The sequence below is a fragment of the Salvelinus sp. IW2-2015 genome, linkage group LG28 (assembly GCF_002910315.2).
Source record: "Salvelinus sp. IW2-2015 linkage group LG28, ASM291031v2, whole genome shotgun sequence".
Classification (NCBI taxonomy): domain Eukaryota; kingdom Metazoa; phylum Chordata; class Actinopteri; order Salmoniformes; family Salmonidae; genus Salvelinus; species Salvelinus sp. IW2-2015.
In genome coordinates this window covers 9,453,045-9,467,589 of record NC_036868.1, presented here as the reverse complement: position 1 = coordinate 9,467,589, position 14,545 = coordinate 9,453,045, and the positions used below count along the sequence as shown (strand labels likewise).

The 14,545-nt window shown below is 43.1% G+C and overlaps 1 protein-coding gene and 1 long non-coding RNA gene across 2 annotated transcripts in view; both read right to left on the bottom strand.

Moving 5' to 3' along the window:
• The window catches only part of LOC111954145 (DNA polymerase zeta catalytic subunit), a 160,210-nt gene that overhangs the window by 15,481 nt on the left and 130,184 nt on the right, over window positions 1-14,545 (bottom strand). Inside the window, 4 exon segments of the mRNA XM_023973645.3 lie at window positions 4,491-4,609; window positions 4,726-4,844; window positions 5,456-5,571; window positions 13,471-13,582. Coding sequence (XP_023829413.1) covers window positions 4,491-4,609; window positions 4,726-4,844; window positions 5,456-5,571; window positions 13,471-13,582 — 466 coding nt within the window.
• On the bottom strand, window positions 31-947 carry LOC139023207 (uncharacterized). The gene is made up of 3 exons (XR_011474345.1): window positions 818-947; window positions 297-375; window positions 31-72 (listed from the first exon to the last, which is right to left on the bottom strand). It is a non-coding gene; the product is annotated as an uncharacterized lncRNA (long non-coding RNA).

The following is a 14,545-nucleotide window of genomic DNA, read 5'->3' as shown; positions in this document are numbered from 1 at the left end:
GACCCGCATTTACAACAACTCCCATGTTCACTATAGTGACCCTGCATTACAACACTATGTTACTATAGTGACCTGCATCACAACACTATTGTTACTATAGTGACCCTGCATCACAAACACTACTGTACTAATAGCTGACCCTGCATCACAACACTAGTTACTATAGTGACCCTGCATCACAACACTATGTACTATAGTGACCTGCATACAACATCTATGCTATAGTGACCCTGCATCACAACATCTATGTTACTATAGTGACCCTGCATCACAACACTATGGTTACCTATAGTGACCCTGCATCACAACACTATGTTACTATAGTGACCCTGCATTACAACACTATGTTACTATAGTGACCCTGCATCTACAACACTGTTTACTATAGTGAACCCTGCATTCACAAACCACTGGTACTATAGTGACCTGCATTACCACACTATGTTACTATAGTGACCCTGCATCACAACACTATGTACTATATGACCCTGCATACAAACCTCTGTTCTATAGACCTGCATCACAACACTATGTTACCTATAGTGACCCCGCATCACAAACACTATGTTACTATAGTGACCCTGCATACAACACTCTGTTACTATATGACCCTGCATACAACACATGTACTATAGTGGACCTGCCATACAACACTATGTTACTATAGTGACCCTGCATACAACACTATGTTACTAGTGGACCCTGCACTTACAACACTATGTACTATAGTGACCCTGCATCACAACCACTGACTTCACTTATAGTGACCCTGCATCACAAACACTCTGTTACTATAGTGACCCTGCATTACAACCACTATGTTACTATAGTGACCCTGCATTACAACACTATGTTACTATAGTGACCCTGCATCACAACACTATGTTACTATAGTGACCCTGCATTACAACACTATGTTACTATAGTGACCCTGCATATAAACACTATGTACTATAGTGACCCTGCATCACACACACTATGTACTATAGTGACCCTGCCATTACAACACTATGATTACTATAGTGACCCTGCATCACAACACTATGTTACTATATGACCCTGCATCACAACACTATGTTACTATAGTGACCCTGCCATCACAACACACTATGTTACTATATGACCCTTGCATTACAAACACTGTTTACTATAGTGACCCTGCATTACAAACACTATGTTGACTATAGTGACCTGCATCACAACACTATGTTACTATTAGTGACCCTGCATTACAACACTCTGTACTGTTATAGTGACCCTGCATCACAAAACACTATGTTACTATATGACCCTGCATCACAACACCTATGTTACTATAGTGACCCTGCATTACACACTATGTTACTATAGTGGACCCTGCCATTCACAACACGTATTGTTACTATATAGTGACCCTGCATCACAACACTATGTTACTATAGTGACCCGCATTACAACACTATGTTACTATAGTGACCCTGCATCACAACACTCTGTTTACTATAGTGACCCTGCATCACACACACTATGTTACTATAGTGACCCTGCATCACAACACTATGTTCACTATAGTGACCCCTCTGCATCACAACAATATACTATAGTGACCCTGCATTACACAACACTATGTTACTATAGTGACCCCTGCATCACAACACTATTTACTATAGCTGACCCCTGCATCACAACACTCTGTTACATCGCTCCTTTTTGTGGGGGCTGGAGTTGAGTCAGTATGTTGGCAGCAGCCACTCAATGTTAGTGGTGGCTGTTTAACAGTCGTCTGGCCTTGAGATAGAAGCTGTTTTTCAGTCTCTCGGTCCCTGCTTTGATGCACCTGTACTGACCTCGCCTTCTGGATGATAGCGGGGTGAACAGGCAGTGGCTCAGGTGGTTGTTGTCCTTGATGATCTTTATGGCCTTCCTGTGACATCGGGTGGTGTAGGTGTCCTGGAGGGCAGGCAGTGAGCCCACGGTGATGTGTTGGGCTGACCGCACCACCCTTTGGACAGCCCTGCGGTTGCGGGCGGTGCAGTTGCCGTACCAGGCGGTGATACAGCCCAACGYGATGCTCTCAATTGTGCATCTGTAAAAGTTTGTGAGGGTCTTAGGGGCCAAGCCGAATTTCCTTAGCCTCCTGAGGTTGAAGAGGCGATGTTGTCTGTGTGGGTGGACCATTTCAGATTGTCAGTGATGTGTACGCCGAGGAACTTGAAGCTTTTCAACTTGAATCTTTCCACTGCGGTCCCGTTGATGTGGATAGGGGCGTGCTCCCTCTGCTGTTTCCTGAAGTCCACGATCAGCTCCTCTGTTGTGTCRTCTGCAAACTTGATGATTGAGTTGGAGGCTTGCGTTGCCACACAGTCATGGGTGAACAGGGAGTACAGGAGGAGGCTGAGCACATACCCTTGTGGGGCCCCTGTGTTGAGGATCAGTGAAGTGGAGGTGTTGTTGTTTCCTACCTTCACCACCTGGGGGCGGCCGGTCAGGATGACCAGGGCCCCAAGATTAATGATGAGCTTGGAGGGTACTATGGTGTTATAGTCAATGAACAGCATTCTTACATATGTATTCCTCTTGTCCAGATGAGTTGGGCAGTGTGCAGTGCGACGGCGATTGCATCACCTGTGTATCTATTGGGGCGGTATGCAAATTGAAGTGGGTCTAGGGTGTCAGGTAAGGTGGAGGTGATATGATCCTTAACTAGCCTCACCAAAACACTTCATGATGACAGAAGTGAGTGCTACGGGGCAATAGTCATTGAGTTCAGTTAAGTTTGCCTTCTTGGGTACACGAACAATGGTGGACATCTTGAAACAAGTGTGGACTGTGTCTGTAAACACTCCAGCCAGCTGGTCTGTGCATGCTCTGAGGACGTGGCTAGGGATGCCGTCTGGGCCGGCAGCCTTGCGAGGGTTAACACTCTTATATGTCTTACTCACGTCGGCCACGGAGAACGAGAGCCCACAGTCCTTGGGAGCGGACCGCGTCGGTGGCACTGTGTTATCCTCAAAGCGTGCAAAGACGCTATTTAACTTGTCTGAGAGCAAGACGTCGGTGTCCGCGACCTGGCTGGTTTTCCCTTTGTAATCCGTGATTGTCTGTAGACCCTGCCACATACGTCTCGTGTCTGAGCCGTTGAATTTCAACTCCACTTTCTCTCTGTACTGACGTGTTACCTATTTGATTGCCTTACGGAGGGAATAACTACACTGTTTGTATTCTACCATATTCCCAGTTACCTTGCCATGGTTAAATGCGGTGGTTCGTGCTTTCAGTTTTGTGTGAATGCTGCCGTCTATCCACGGTTTCTGGTTTTGGTAGTGGGAACAACATTGCCTACACACTTCCTCAGTCACCATGTCTGTGTATACGTTAATGTTATTCTCAGAGGCTACCCGGAACATATCCCAGTCTGCGTGATCAAAACAATCTTGACGCATGGATTCTGATTGGTCAGAARAGTGTTAAATAGACCTTAGCATGGGTACTTCTTGTTTGAGTTGATAGGAAGGGAAGAGCAAAATGGAGTCGTGATCTGATTTGAAGAAGGGAGGGCGGGGAGCKTCTTGCAGGCATCCCGGAAGGGGGATTAGCAGTGATCGATCGTTTTAGCAGTGCAAGTACTACAGTCAATGTATTGATAGAACTTCGGTTGCGTTTTCCTCAAATTTGCTTTGTTAAAATCCCCAGCTACAATAAATGCGGCCTCAGGATATGTGGTTTCCAGTGTAGCTCCTTGAGGGCCGTTGTGGTATCGGCTTGAGGGGGAATATACACAACTATAACCAAAGAAAATTATCTTGGGAGGTAATATGGTCGGCATTTGATTGTGAGGTATTCTAGRTTGGGTGAACAAAAGGACTTGAGTTTCTGTATGTTATCACAATCACACCATGAGTAGTTAATCATGAAACRTGCACCATCGCCTTTCTTCTTTCCGGAGAGATATATATTCCTATCTGCGCGATGTACTGAGAACCCAGCTGGCTGTATGAACAGGGACAGTATAATCGGAGAGAGTCATGATTCCGTGAAACAGAGTATGTTATAGTCCCTGATGTCTCTCTGGAAGGAGCTCCTCGCCCTGAGCTCATCCAGAGACTGAACATTAGCGGGTTATATACTCAGAAGCGGTGGCTGGTGTGCACGCCTCCTGAGTCAGACTAGAAGTCCACTCCGAATACCTCTCCTCCACCGGCTGCGTCTTGGAGGAGCCTCTGGAATAAGTTAAATTGCCCTGTGGGGTACGAACAAAGGATCCAATTCGGCAAAGTCGTAATGCTGGTGAGTTACCACCGCTCAGATATCCAAAAATTATTTCTGTCTGTATACAATAACACAAAAAAYATTCTGGGCTAATAATGTAAGAAATAAGACACAAAAAAAAAAAATACTGCAAAGTTGCTTAGGAGCTAGAAGCAGAGCTGCCATGGCTGTCGACTCTTGAAAAGAGAGAGCAGCCAGGTAAGTGGGTGTGAGTGTATCCAGTAGGATGGTGTATTGCCCACCTGTAYAGGTCAGTGTTGTGGTCGAACCAGTCTGACAGGGAGCGGGGGCTGTACAGGGGGAAGCGCTGGTGCAGGACGTGGAAGGCCACATTCTCAAAACTGTAGTTGTTCAATGTCACCTGGGAAAAAAACAATGAAATACACACTTACAAATGACCTAAGAAACCAAAGCATCTGGTCGTTATGTTCCTAAAATAAAAGGGAAGTGATTAATAACGTCTGCAGCAGCAGCTACCTCAGTCTTCATAATTCTCCACAGGTTGATGACGATACGTCCGATGATGTGTATCTCTGTCATGGTGTCTGCTCCATACTCGTCTCTCTCTGCTGCGAAATGGTTCTCTTTGGCGTCACCTGAAGACAGACAGACGTTATTACACCCATGGAGGAGCAGCCAGACGACATTCTCCTTTGACCTGGATAGAATGGCTGGGTATAGTAGCAGTAAAATGTCAGAGAGAAACCTGCTTGAGGTTTCTGTATGAGTGCCAATATATTTGAATACACTGAGTGGAGCATAAATTCACTCCCACAATTGCACAGTATTTGAATCAAATCAGATTTCAAATAGACCACCCCCATGCTACAAAACACGATACTTTACCTAAATCACAGAGAAATATCTACACTCAATAAACAAGCTGTGGATTAGCTACATGCCACGGCTTCCTTTAGGAGAGGAAGTGCTTATTTTATTCTCTCATCAGACCTGTTTTATAGGAGCTAAAAGGTGTGAGTGAGCAGTGTTGTGGCAGCAAACAGGGCCAGGGTCAGTGCCACCCTACCAAATATGTAACTACTATGTAATATGTAACACACAAAACACATATCAAGCTGTGTAATTAACAATTGTCACTGTTTCCTTTAGGAGAGGAAGTTCATATTCTTCCATCAATCAGACAATTTGTATTGGTAATAAAGCAGTGTTGTTGCAGCAGAGGGGGCCAGGATCAGTGCCACCCTACCTGGCACCCGGGAAAGCTGCTGGCACAGGTCCACACTGAGTGCTGATGCCCGCTGGAGGAGGTAGCCCCAGGAACGCATCTGGACCTCGTAGCCCACCAGGATGTCTGGGTCAAACCTGCCATGACAGAACAGTGACTTACATGACAGGAGAAAGAGCAGTACAAATGTTTAACACTGGCCAAAACAACATAGAAAAGAGTATTAGATTACTTAGAAATGTGAACAAATACGAATATATACAGTATCAGTCAAAATTTGGACACACCCACTCATTCAAGGGTTTTTCTACATTTTAGAATAATAGTGAAGACATCAAAACTATGAAATAACACGTAGTAAATCATTAAGTGACCAAAAAAGGGTTAAAGAAATSAAAATAMATTTTATAATTGAGATTCTTCAAAGTAGCCACCCTTTTGACTTAATGACAGCTTTGCACACGCTTGGCATTCTCTCAACCAGCTTTATGAGGTAGTCACCTGGAATGCATTTTGATTAACAGGTGTGCCATGTTAAAAGTTCATTTGTGGAATTTCTTTCCTTCTTAATGTGTTTGAACCAATCAGTTGTGTTGTGACAAGGTAGGAGTGGTATACAGAATATAGCCCTATTTGGTAAAAGACCAAGTCCATATTATGGCAAGAACAGCTCAAATAACCAAAGAGAAACGACAGTCCATTATTACTTGAAGACATGAAGGTCATTAAGAAATTTGAAAGTTTCTTCAAGTGCATTCACAAAAACCATCAAGCGCTATGATGAAACTGGCTCTCGTGAGGACCGMCACATGAAAGGAAGACCCAGAGTTACCTCTGCTGCAGAGGATAAGTTCACTAGAKTTACCAGCCTCTGAAATTGCAGCCCAAATCAATGCTTCACAGAGTTCAAGTAACAGACACATCTTAACATCAACTGTTCATGGTCGAAATGCTGCAAAGAAACCACTACTAAAGGACACCAAAAAGAAGAAGAGACTTGCTTTCGCCAGAAACACGAACATCTGCATTGCTTTCTGTTTGGGTTTTTAGGCTGGGTTTCTGTATAGCACTTTGTGACATCGGYTGATGTAAAAAGGGCTTTATAAATAAATTTGATTGATTAATTTGATTGAATGGACATTAGGCCGGTGGAAATCTGTCCTTGGTCTGATGAGTCCAAATGTGAGATTTTTGGTTCCAACCGCTGTGTCTTTGTGAGACGCAGAGTAAGTGAACGGATGATCTCCGCATGTGTAGTTCCCACCGTGAAGCATGGAGGAGAAGGTGTGATGGTGCTTTGCTGGTGACACGGTCAGTGGTTTATTTATAATTCAAGGCACACTTAACAAGCATGGCTACTAGGGTTGCAAAGGGTCGGAAACTTTACGGTAAATTTACGGACATTTTCTATGGGAAGTTAAGCCCTGGAAATCAAAAAATGTAGCTTATAACAGTTAACCTTTTTTTGTGGGATACACATAAGGCAATTCTCAGTCTTGTGGCATATTTTGGTTAAAATATCCCCAATGGAATTGCAACCCTCTGCATGCACAGTGCATTCATCCATCACATGTGCAGTGCACTCTTACATCACATGTACAGCTGATTCAAGATCTTGCACACTAATGAGATGCTATTGAGCCCACGCTACTACACTGTCTGAGCCAAATACTACATGCTTTCTGGTAAGTTTTGATTACAATACTGGGTGGGGCGAAAATATTTTTTGTGACATACATTATTTTTTGTTAACTAGTAAATAGTAGCCTCCACAAAGTGTGTTTAAATAATTTCTAAATTGTTAATTTCTGCTWGTTAGTTTTTGCTACCATGTGGGTTTTAGCTTGCTTGAGCCTGCTAACTGAGTGTTAATTCACCTGTTTCCATACATGTTTCATTTTAAAACATTTATCATACAAAGGAGTTGTTTAATCTAACTGCTGAACTATTTATCTGTACATGGAATTGTATTATTATTATTTTTTTACTCATTTGTTTCTCATCTTTACAGGAAAATGCCACAGACACTAACTGATGTGTGGAGACATTTCACTGCAGCTAATGTAGAAGGAAAAGCTGTGTACATTTGCAAATACTGTGCCAAATCATATGTGAAGAATGCAACAAAGATGCAGAATCATCTGGCCAAGTGCATAAAGTTCCCTCAGCRCTCACAACAAACAACCTCTGACAAAAGTCCCTCTACTTCTATTCAAGGTGAAAATTATGAATCAGACACCTTATTGATAGCAACAGCTCATGGTCCTCCTGGAATCAGAAGTTTTTTTGACTCCATGGAGAAAAGTCAGAGAAATACTGATGAATGTCTTGCTCGAGCTGTATATGCAACTGGTTCMGCTCTGATGCTCACAGATAATGTGTATTGGATGAGATTTCTGAATGTTCTTCGCCCAGCATACACCCCTCCAACCAGACATGCTTTATCTACTAATTTGCTGGATGCAGAGTTCAACAGAGTTCAAGTGAAGGTCAAGCAAATCATAGAGAAAGCAGACTGTACTGCAATCATCTCTGATGGGTGGTCGAATGTTCACGGGCAAGTAATAATTAACTACATCATCTCTACCCCTCAACCAGTATTCTACAAGAGCACAGACACAAGGGCCAACASACACACCGGTCTCTACATTGCAGATGAGCTGAAGGCAGTGGACCACAGAAGGTATTTGCACTGGTGACAGACAACGCTGCGAACATGAAGGCTGCTTGGTCTAAAGTGGAGGAGTCCTATCCTCACATCACACCCATTGGCTGTCCTGCTCATGCATTGAATCTGCTCCTCAAGGACATCATGGCACTGGAAACAATGGATACACTCTACAAGAGAGCCAATGAAATGGTTAGGTATGTGAAGGGTCATCAAGTTATAGCAGCAATCTACCTCACCAAGCAAAGTGAGAAGAATAAGAGCACCACATTGAAGCTGCCCAGCAACACCCGTTGGGGTGGTGTTGTCATCATGTTTGACAGTCTCCTGGAGGGGAAGGAGTCTCTCCAAGAAATGGCGATATCACAGTCTGCCGATATGGACAGCCCCATCAAGAGGATCCTCCTGGATGATGTATTTTGGGAGAGAGTGGTAAGCAGCCTGAAACCTATAGCAGTAGCCATTGCACGGATTGAGGGAGACAATGCCATCCTGTCTGATGTTCAGACTGCTTGCATTTGTAAGAGAAGAAATCTGTACTGCCCTGCCCACTTCGCTCTTGCTCCAAGCAAAGGAAACTGCAGTTCTGAAATACTTCAAAACACGTGAAGACTTCTGCCTGAAGCCCATACACACCGCAGCGTACATGTTGGACCCCAAGTATGCTGGCAAGAGCATCCTGTCTGGTGCAGAGATCAACAAGGCCTATGGTGTCATCACTACCGTGTCTCGCCACCTTGGCCTGGATGAGGGCAAGGTTCTTGGCAGTCTGGCGAAGTACACTTCCAAGCAAGGGCTTTAAGATGGAGATGCAATATGGCAGTCGTGCCAACATATCTCATCAGCTACCTGGTGGAAGGGACTTTGTGGATCTGAGGCTCTTTCCCCTGTTGCCTCCATCATCCTCCAAATCCCACCAACATCAGCTGCCTCAGAGCGCAACTGGTCCTTGTTTGGGAACACACAACAAAGCASGCAACAGGCTGACCAATACAAGGGTTGARAAATTGGTGGTCATCCGGGCAAATTTGAGGCTTTTTGAGCCTGACAACGAGCCATCCTCAACAGGGTTGGAAAGTGACAGTGAAGATGAGGCATCAGAGTCGAACATGAAAGCGACGTCTATGTTCAAGAGGTGGACATTGAGGAGGTCCAGGGAGAAGACATAGAAGCCTGAGAGGAAGACAACCAAAGCTTTAGTTTAGACTATCATTTTACTTCTTCAAGACTTTTGGAAAAGCATTCMAGCTGAAGCTGGATGAGAGAATGCCAAGAGTGTGCAAAGCTGTCATCAAGGCAAAGGCTACTTTGAAGAATCTAAAATATAAAACATATTTTGATTTGTTTAACACATTTTAGGTTACTACATGATTTCATATTTCATAGTTTTGAGGTCTTCACTATTATTTTACAATGCTATTTGGTGGAGAAGGTGTGTGGTCCAAGTCTGAGTTTAAAGACATCTGTCTGAAAGGTTCTCTTTTCCAAGCTTAAAAGGATAAACACTGACACGCAACACCATGGGCCAGAAAAAGTTGAATACATTGGCAATGCTGTCGGACTGGGAAAATACGTTTTGAACGGTCATCCAACTCGGAATTCCAAGTCGGGAACTCGGGCCTCTTTGTAGAGCTCCGACCTGAAGATCACGGAGTCATAATTCAACCTTGTCCCCCCCCAAGAGTTCCCAGTTGTCTTGAAAGCACCATAAATCCAGAGAATGCCAGATTTTGCTGACAAAGTTTGATTACAAAGGACATTCGTGCCACGTTCAAATTAGCACAGCACAACAACGGTGATCCAAAAATATGTCCTGTATGCTGCTGCATAAATGATGTACATTTTCCAGGGAGATATGAATACTGTAGCTAAGAAAGTAATATTAAGTGTATGTTGTGTAGTAAGCTGTTAAGTAGCCCATGTGCCTCACCCTAATAATTTGGTCTCTTTCCTCCTCAACATTTAGCCTACTGTTCTGACTTGGTGGTGCACATGTAGCCTACAGCCTATTTTAGAGAAATGTCATCATTGAATATTGTAAGAGCTTTCTCATTGTCTGCTTATATGCCACCATTATTTATCCTATGGTTCTGACTTGATGTATAGGGAGAATACTGTAAGAACGGCCCATGTTCTGAATTCTGTAGCTGTACATTTCAAAATAAATGAAAAAATAATTATTTTGACTACTCATTTCATTAACGTCTTAAATAGAAATTACGGCTTGCCTCTTATCAGCTGATCGTTTTCATTAGTATCTTATTCATCATTTTAGGCAATGTTGGAATGATTTACTTGTTTTGCTTACATTGTGTATTATAATTAGTTTGTGCTTTTCTTCACGGGGAGGAGATACTATATAATGTTGTTGGGTCTGTAACCATGATTGCCATTCTCTTCCCATTAAAATAAAACAATTTCAACAAAAAGTTCAGTATTCGACCCCAGTATTTCCAGTTGATATTGTGTGGGTTGTTTTGTTTGTGCAATGCGCTGTCTGGGCGTCGGTATATTGTCTAGAAAAGTGGATAATGCATTCGGAAAGTATTCAGACCCCTTTACTTGTGCCACATTTTTGTTACGTTACAGCCTAATTCTAAAATGGATTAAATAAATATTTTTCCTCATCAATCTACACACAACACCTCATAATGACAAGGCGAAAACAGGTTTTTAGAAATGTTTGCAAATGCTATGAACCTCAAAATTGAGCTCAGGTACATTCCTGTTTCCATTGATCATCCTTGAGACGTTTCTACAACTTGGAGTCCACCAGTGGTACATTCAATTGATTGGACATGACTTGGAAAGGCACCCACCTGTCTATATAAGGTCCCATAGTTGAATGTGCATGTCAGAGCAAAAACCAACCCATGAGGTCGAAGGAATTGTCCGTAGAGCTCCGAGACAGTATTGTGTCGAGGCACAGATCTGGGGAAGGGTACCGAAAAATGTATGCAGCATTGAGGGTCAACAAGAACACAGTGTTCTTCATTCTTAAATGGAAAAAGTTTGGAACCACCAAGACTCTTCCTAGAGCTGGCCGCCCAGCCAAACTGAGCAATCAGGGGAGAAGGGCCTTGGTCAGGGAGGTGTTCAAGAACCCGATGGTCACTCTAAAGGAGCTCCAGAGTTCATCTATGGAGATGGGAGAACCTTCCAGAAGGGCAACCATCTCTGCAACACTCCACCAATCAGGCCTTTATGGTAGAGTGGCCAGACAGAAGCCACTCCTCAGTAAAAGGCACATGTCAGCCCGCTTGGAGTTTGTAAAAAGGCACCTAAAGACTCTCAGACCATGAGAAACAAGATTCTCTGGTTTGATGAAACCAAGATTGAACTCTTTGGCCTGAATGCCAAGTGTCACATTTGGAGGAAACCTGGCACCATCCCTACGGTGAAGCATGGTGGTGGCAGCATCATGCTGTGGGGATGTTTTTCAGCGGCAGGGACTGGGAGACTAGTCAGGATCGAGGGAAAGATGAACGGAGCAAAGTACAGAGCAATCCTTGATGAAAACCTGCTCCAGAGCGCTCAGGACCTCAGACTGGGGCGAAGGTTCACCTTCCAACAGGACAACAACCCTTAGCACACAGCCAAGACAACACAGGAGTGGCTTCGGAACACATCTCTGAATGTCCTTGAGTGGCCAAGCCAGAGCCTGGACTTGAACCCGATCGAACATCTCTTGAGAGACCTGAAAATAGCTGTGCAGTGAGGCTCCCCATCCAACCTGACAGAGCTTGAGAGGATCTGCAGAGAAGAATGTGAGAAACTCCCCAAATACAGGTGTGCCAAGCTTGTAGCGTCACACCCAAGAAAACTCAAGGCTATAATCGCTGCCAAAGGTGCTTCAACAAAAGTACTGAGTAAAGGGTCTGAATAGTTATGTAAATGTTATATTTCAGCTTTTTATTTTTAATGAATTTGCTAAAATTTCTAAAAACATGTTTTGCTTTGTAATTATGGGGTATTGTGTGTAGATTGATGAGGAAAAATAACAATTTCATCCATTTTAGAATAAGGCTGTAACGTAACAAAATGTGGAAAAAGTCAAGGGGTCTGAATACTTTCTGAATGCACTGTAGGCCGAATAAAATAATAAGATGTTATGTAGTGGATTTGCTGRCATGCATTTAAAAAAAAATTGGTTAGAGTTTGCCCCACCAAGATTTACATGCTAAAGTTGCCACTGTAGACGATACATTAAAACCCCTGTTTATAAGTGAATTGAAATCCAAAATATGTTTGGGGTGCTTTATGCGCCGTCAGTGTTGGGAACATGAGCACCCAGGTAAATGTTTTACAACCGATTAGGTGTAGCAACAATGCTACTGTGTGCTTCAGATCTCTTTTTTCACAAAGTAAGGATCAAGGTCAAATCTACAGGAGCCAATATAGAGAGCAATAGTAATTCCATCTTTTTGTAGGAACTAACGGATCCTGGCTCGTTGGCCAAAGCCTATGGGGAAATGAATAGGGTTTTTGTTTTTGGGATCAACGGCAAAAATAAGGTGTGACGATTGTCCTATGTCCTCTGTCACATTAGCTAAAGTCTTACCTGATTATGTATTTCTAAACATTGATCCATTTTGAGACACACATTTATTGACTTATCGATGTGGGGATATTTATCATGTGGAATATATCAACTGAATGTGTTTGTATACTGTACCTTTTTCATAACTTTATTGAAGTTGATTGTAAATTAGGTAATTGGTAGGGTTTGTGATGCATTCTGGGTAATGGGTATTGCTACAAGAAGCATGCCATTTCTTTATTTGAAAGACAGACAGGTAACAGGTCGGCATGCGGCCGGGTTTACAGGCATGGTTGAAGCCCGGGTTATCTTTGGTTAGAGCCTACCTTATGTTCATCATCCTGTTTTTCTTTTTTTTGGTAAATGTTTGTACAGCTCGCCGGCTATACCCATTTGCAAATAAATAGCCTCCCTCCGGCAAGAAAAACAGATCTTCATCGTATGCCTCCTCGCTGTTAAAATCCAACTGCATGGTCAACCTTCACATATGGTCTGYGGTATAAACACAGGTTTAGGAGATCTTAGACATTTTGTTCTATGAGATAATCTTCATCAGCTAACGACACTTTTTGTGAATTTCAAAGCTTTTATGTAAATCAGAACAAGCACATAAAGGGTTCATAACTCATAAAAGGTCATGTTAACTGACTGATATCTCATAAAACAAAATGTTTAAGACCTACTAAGACTATGTTAATCTCATAACTTATTTTCGCCGTTCATCCCAAAACCACATTCTTTCACCAATCATTTCCCCCATAGGAATGGCCAATGAACCAAATMATTTCAGCTCTTTAGGACCAGAAGCTGGCGAGTGCTTTACTGTACCTCCTCATGATAGTGACAACTTCCTGGAACAGCTGCTTCTCATTCACAGCGTAGGTGACCTGCAGTCCTGAGACACCTGATCTTACCAGCAGGGGCGCTGTTCCTCTGACACCTGGGAGGGCACACACACAGATAGAGCTGAAGTCGGAAGTTTACATACACCTTAGCCAAATACATTTAAACTCAGTTTTTCACAATTCCTGACATTTAATCCTAGTAAAAAATCCCTGTCTTAGGCCAGTTAAGGTCACCACTTTATTGTAAGATTGTGAAATGTCAGAATAATTGTAGAGAGAATGATATATTTCAGCTTTTATTTCTTTCATCACATTCTCAGTGGGTCAGAAGTTTACATACACTCAATTGGTATTTGGTAGCATTGCCTTTAAATTGTTTAACTTGGGTGAAATGTTTCAGGTAGCCTTCCACAAGCTTCCCACAATAAGTTGGGTCAATTTTGGCCCATTCCTCCTGACAGAGCTGGTGTAACTGAGTCAGGTTTGTAGGCCTCCTTGCTCGCACACGCTTTTTCAGTTCTGCCCACACATTTTCTATAGGATTGAGGTCAGGGCTTTGTGATGGCCACTCCAATACCTTGACTTTGTTGTCCTTAAGCCATTTTGCCACAACTTTGGAAGTATACTTGGGGACATTGTCCATTTGGAAGACCCATTTGCGACCAAGCTTTAACTTCCTGACTGATGTCTTGAGATGTTGCTTCAATATATCCACATMATTTTCCTGCCTCATGATGCCATCTGCTTTGTGAAGTGCACCAGTCCCTCCTGCAGCAAAGCACCCCCACAACATGATGCTGCCACCCCCGTGCTTCACGGTTGGGATGGTGTTCTTCGGCTTGCAAGCCTCCCCCTTTTTCCTACAAACATAACGCTGGTCATTATGGCCAAACAGTTCTATTTTTGTTTCATCAGACCAGAGGACATTTCTCCAAAAAGTACGATCTTTGTCCCTATGTGCAGTTACAAACTGTAGTCTGGCTTTTTTATGGAGGTTTTGGAGCAGTGGCTTCTTCCTTGCTGAGCGGCCTTTCAGGTTATGTCGATATAAGACTAGT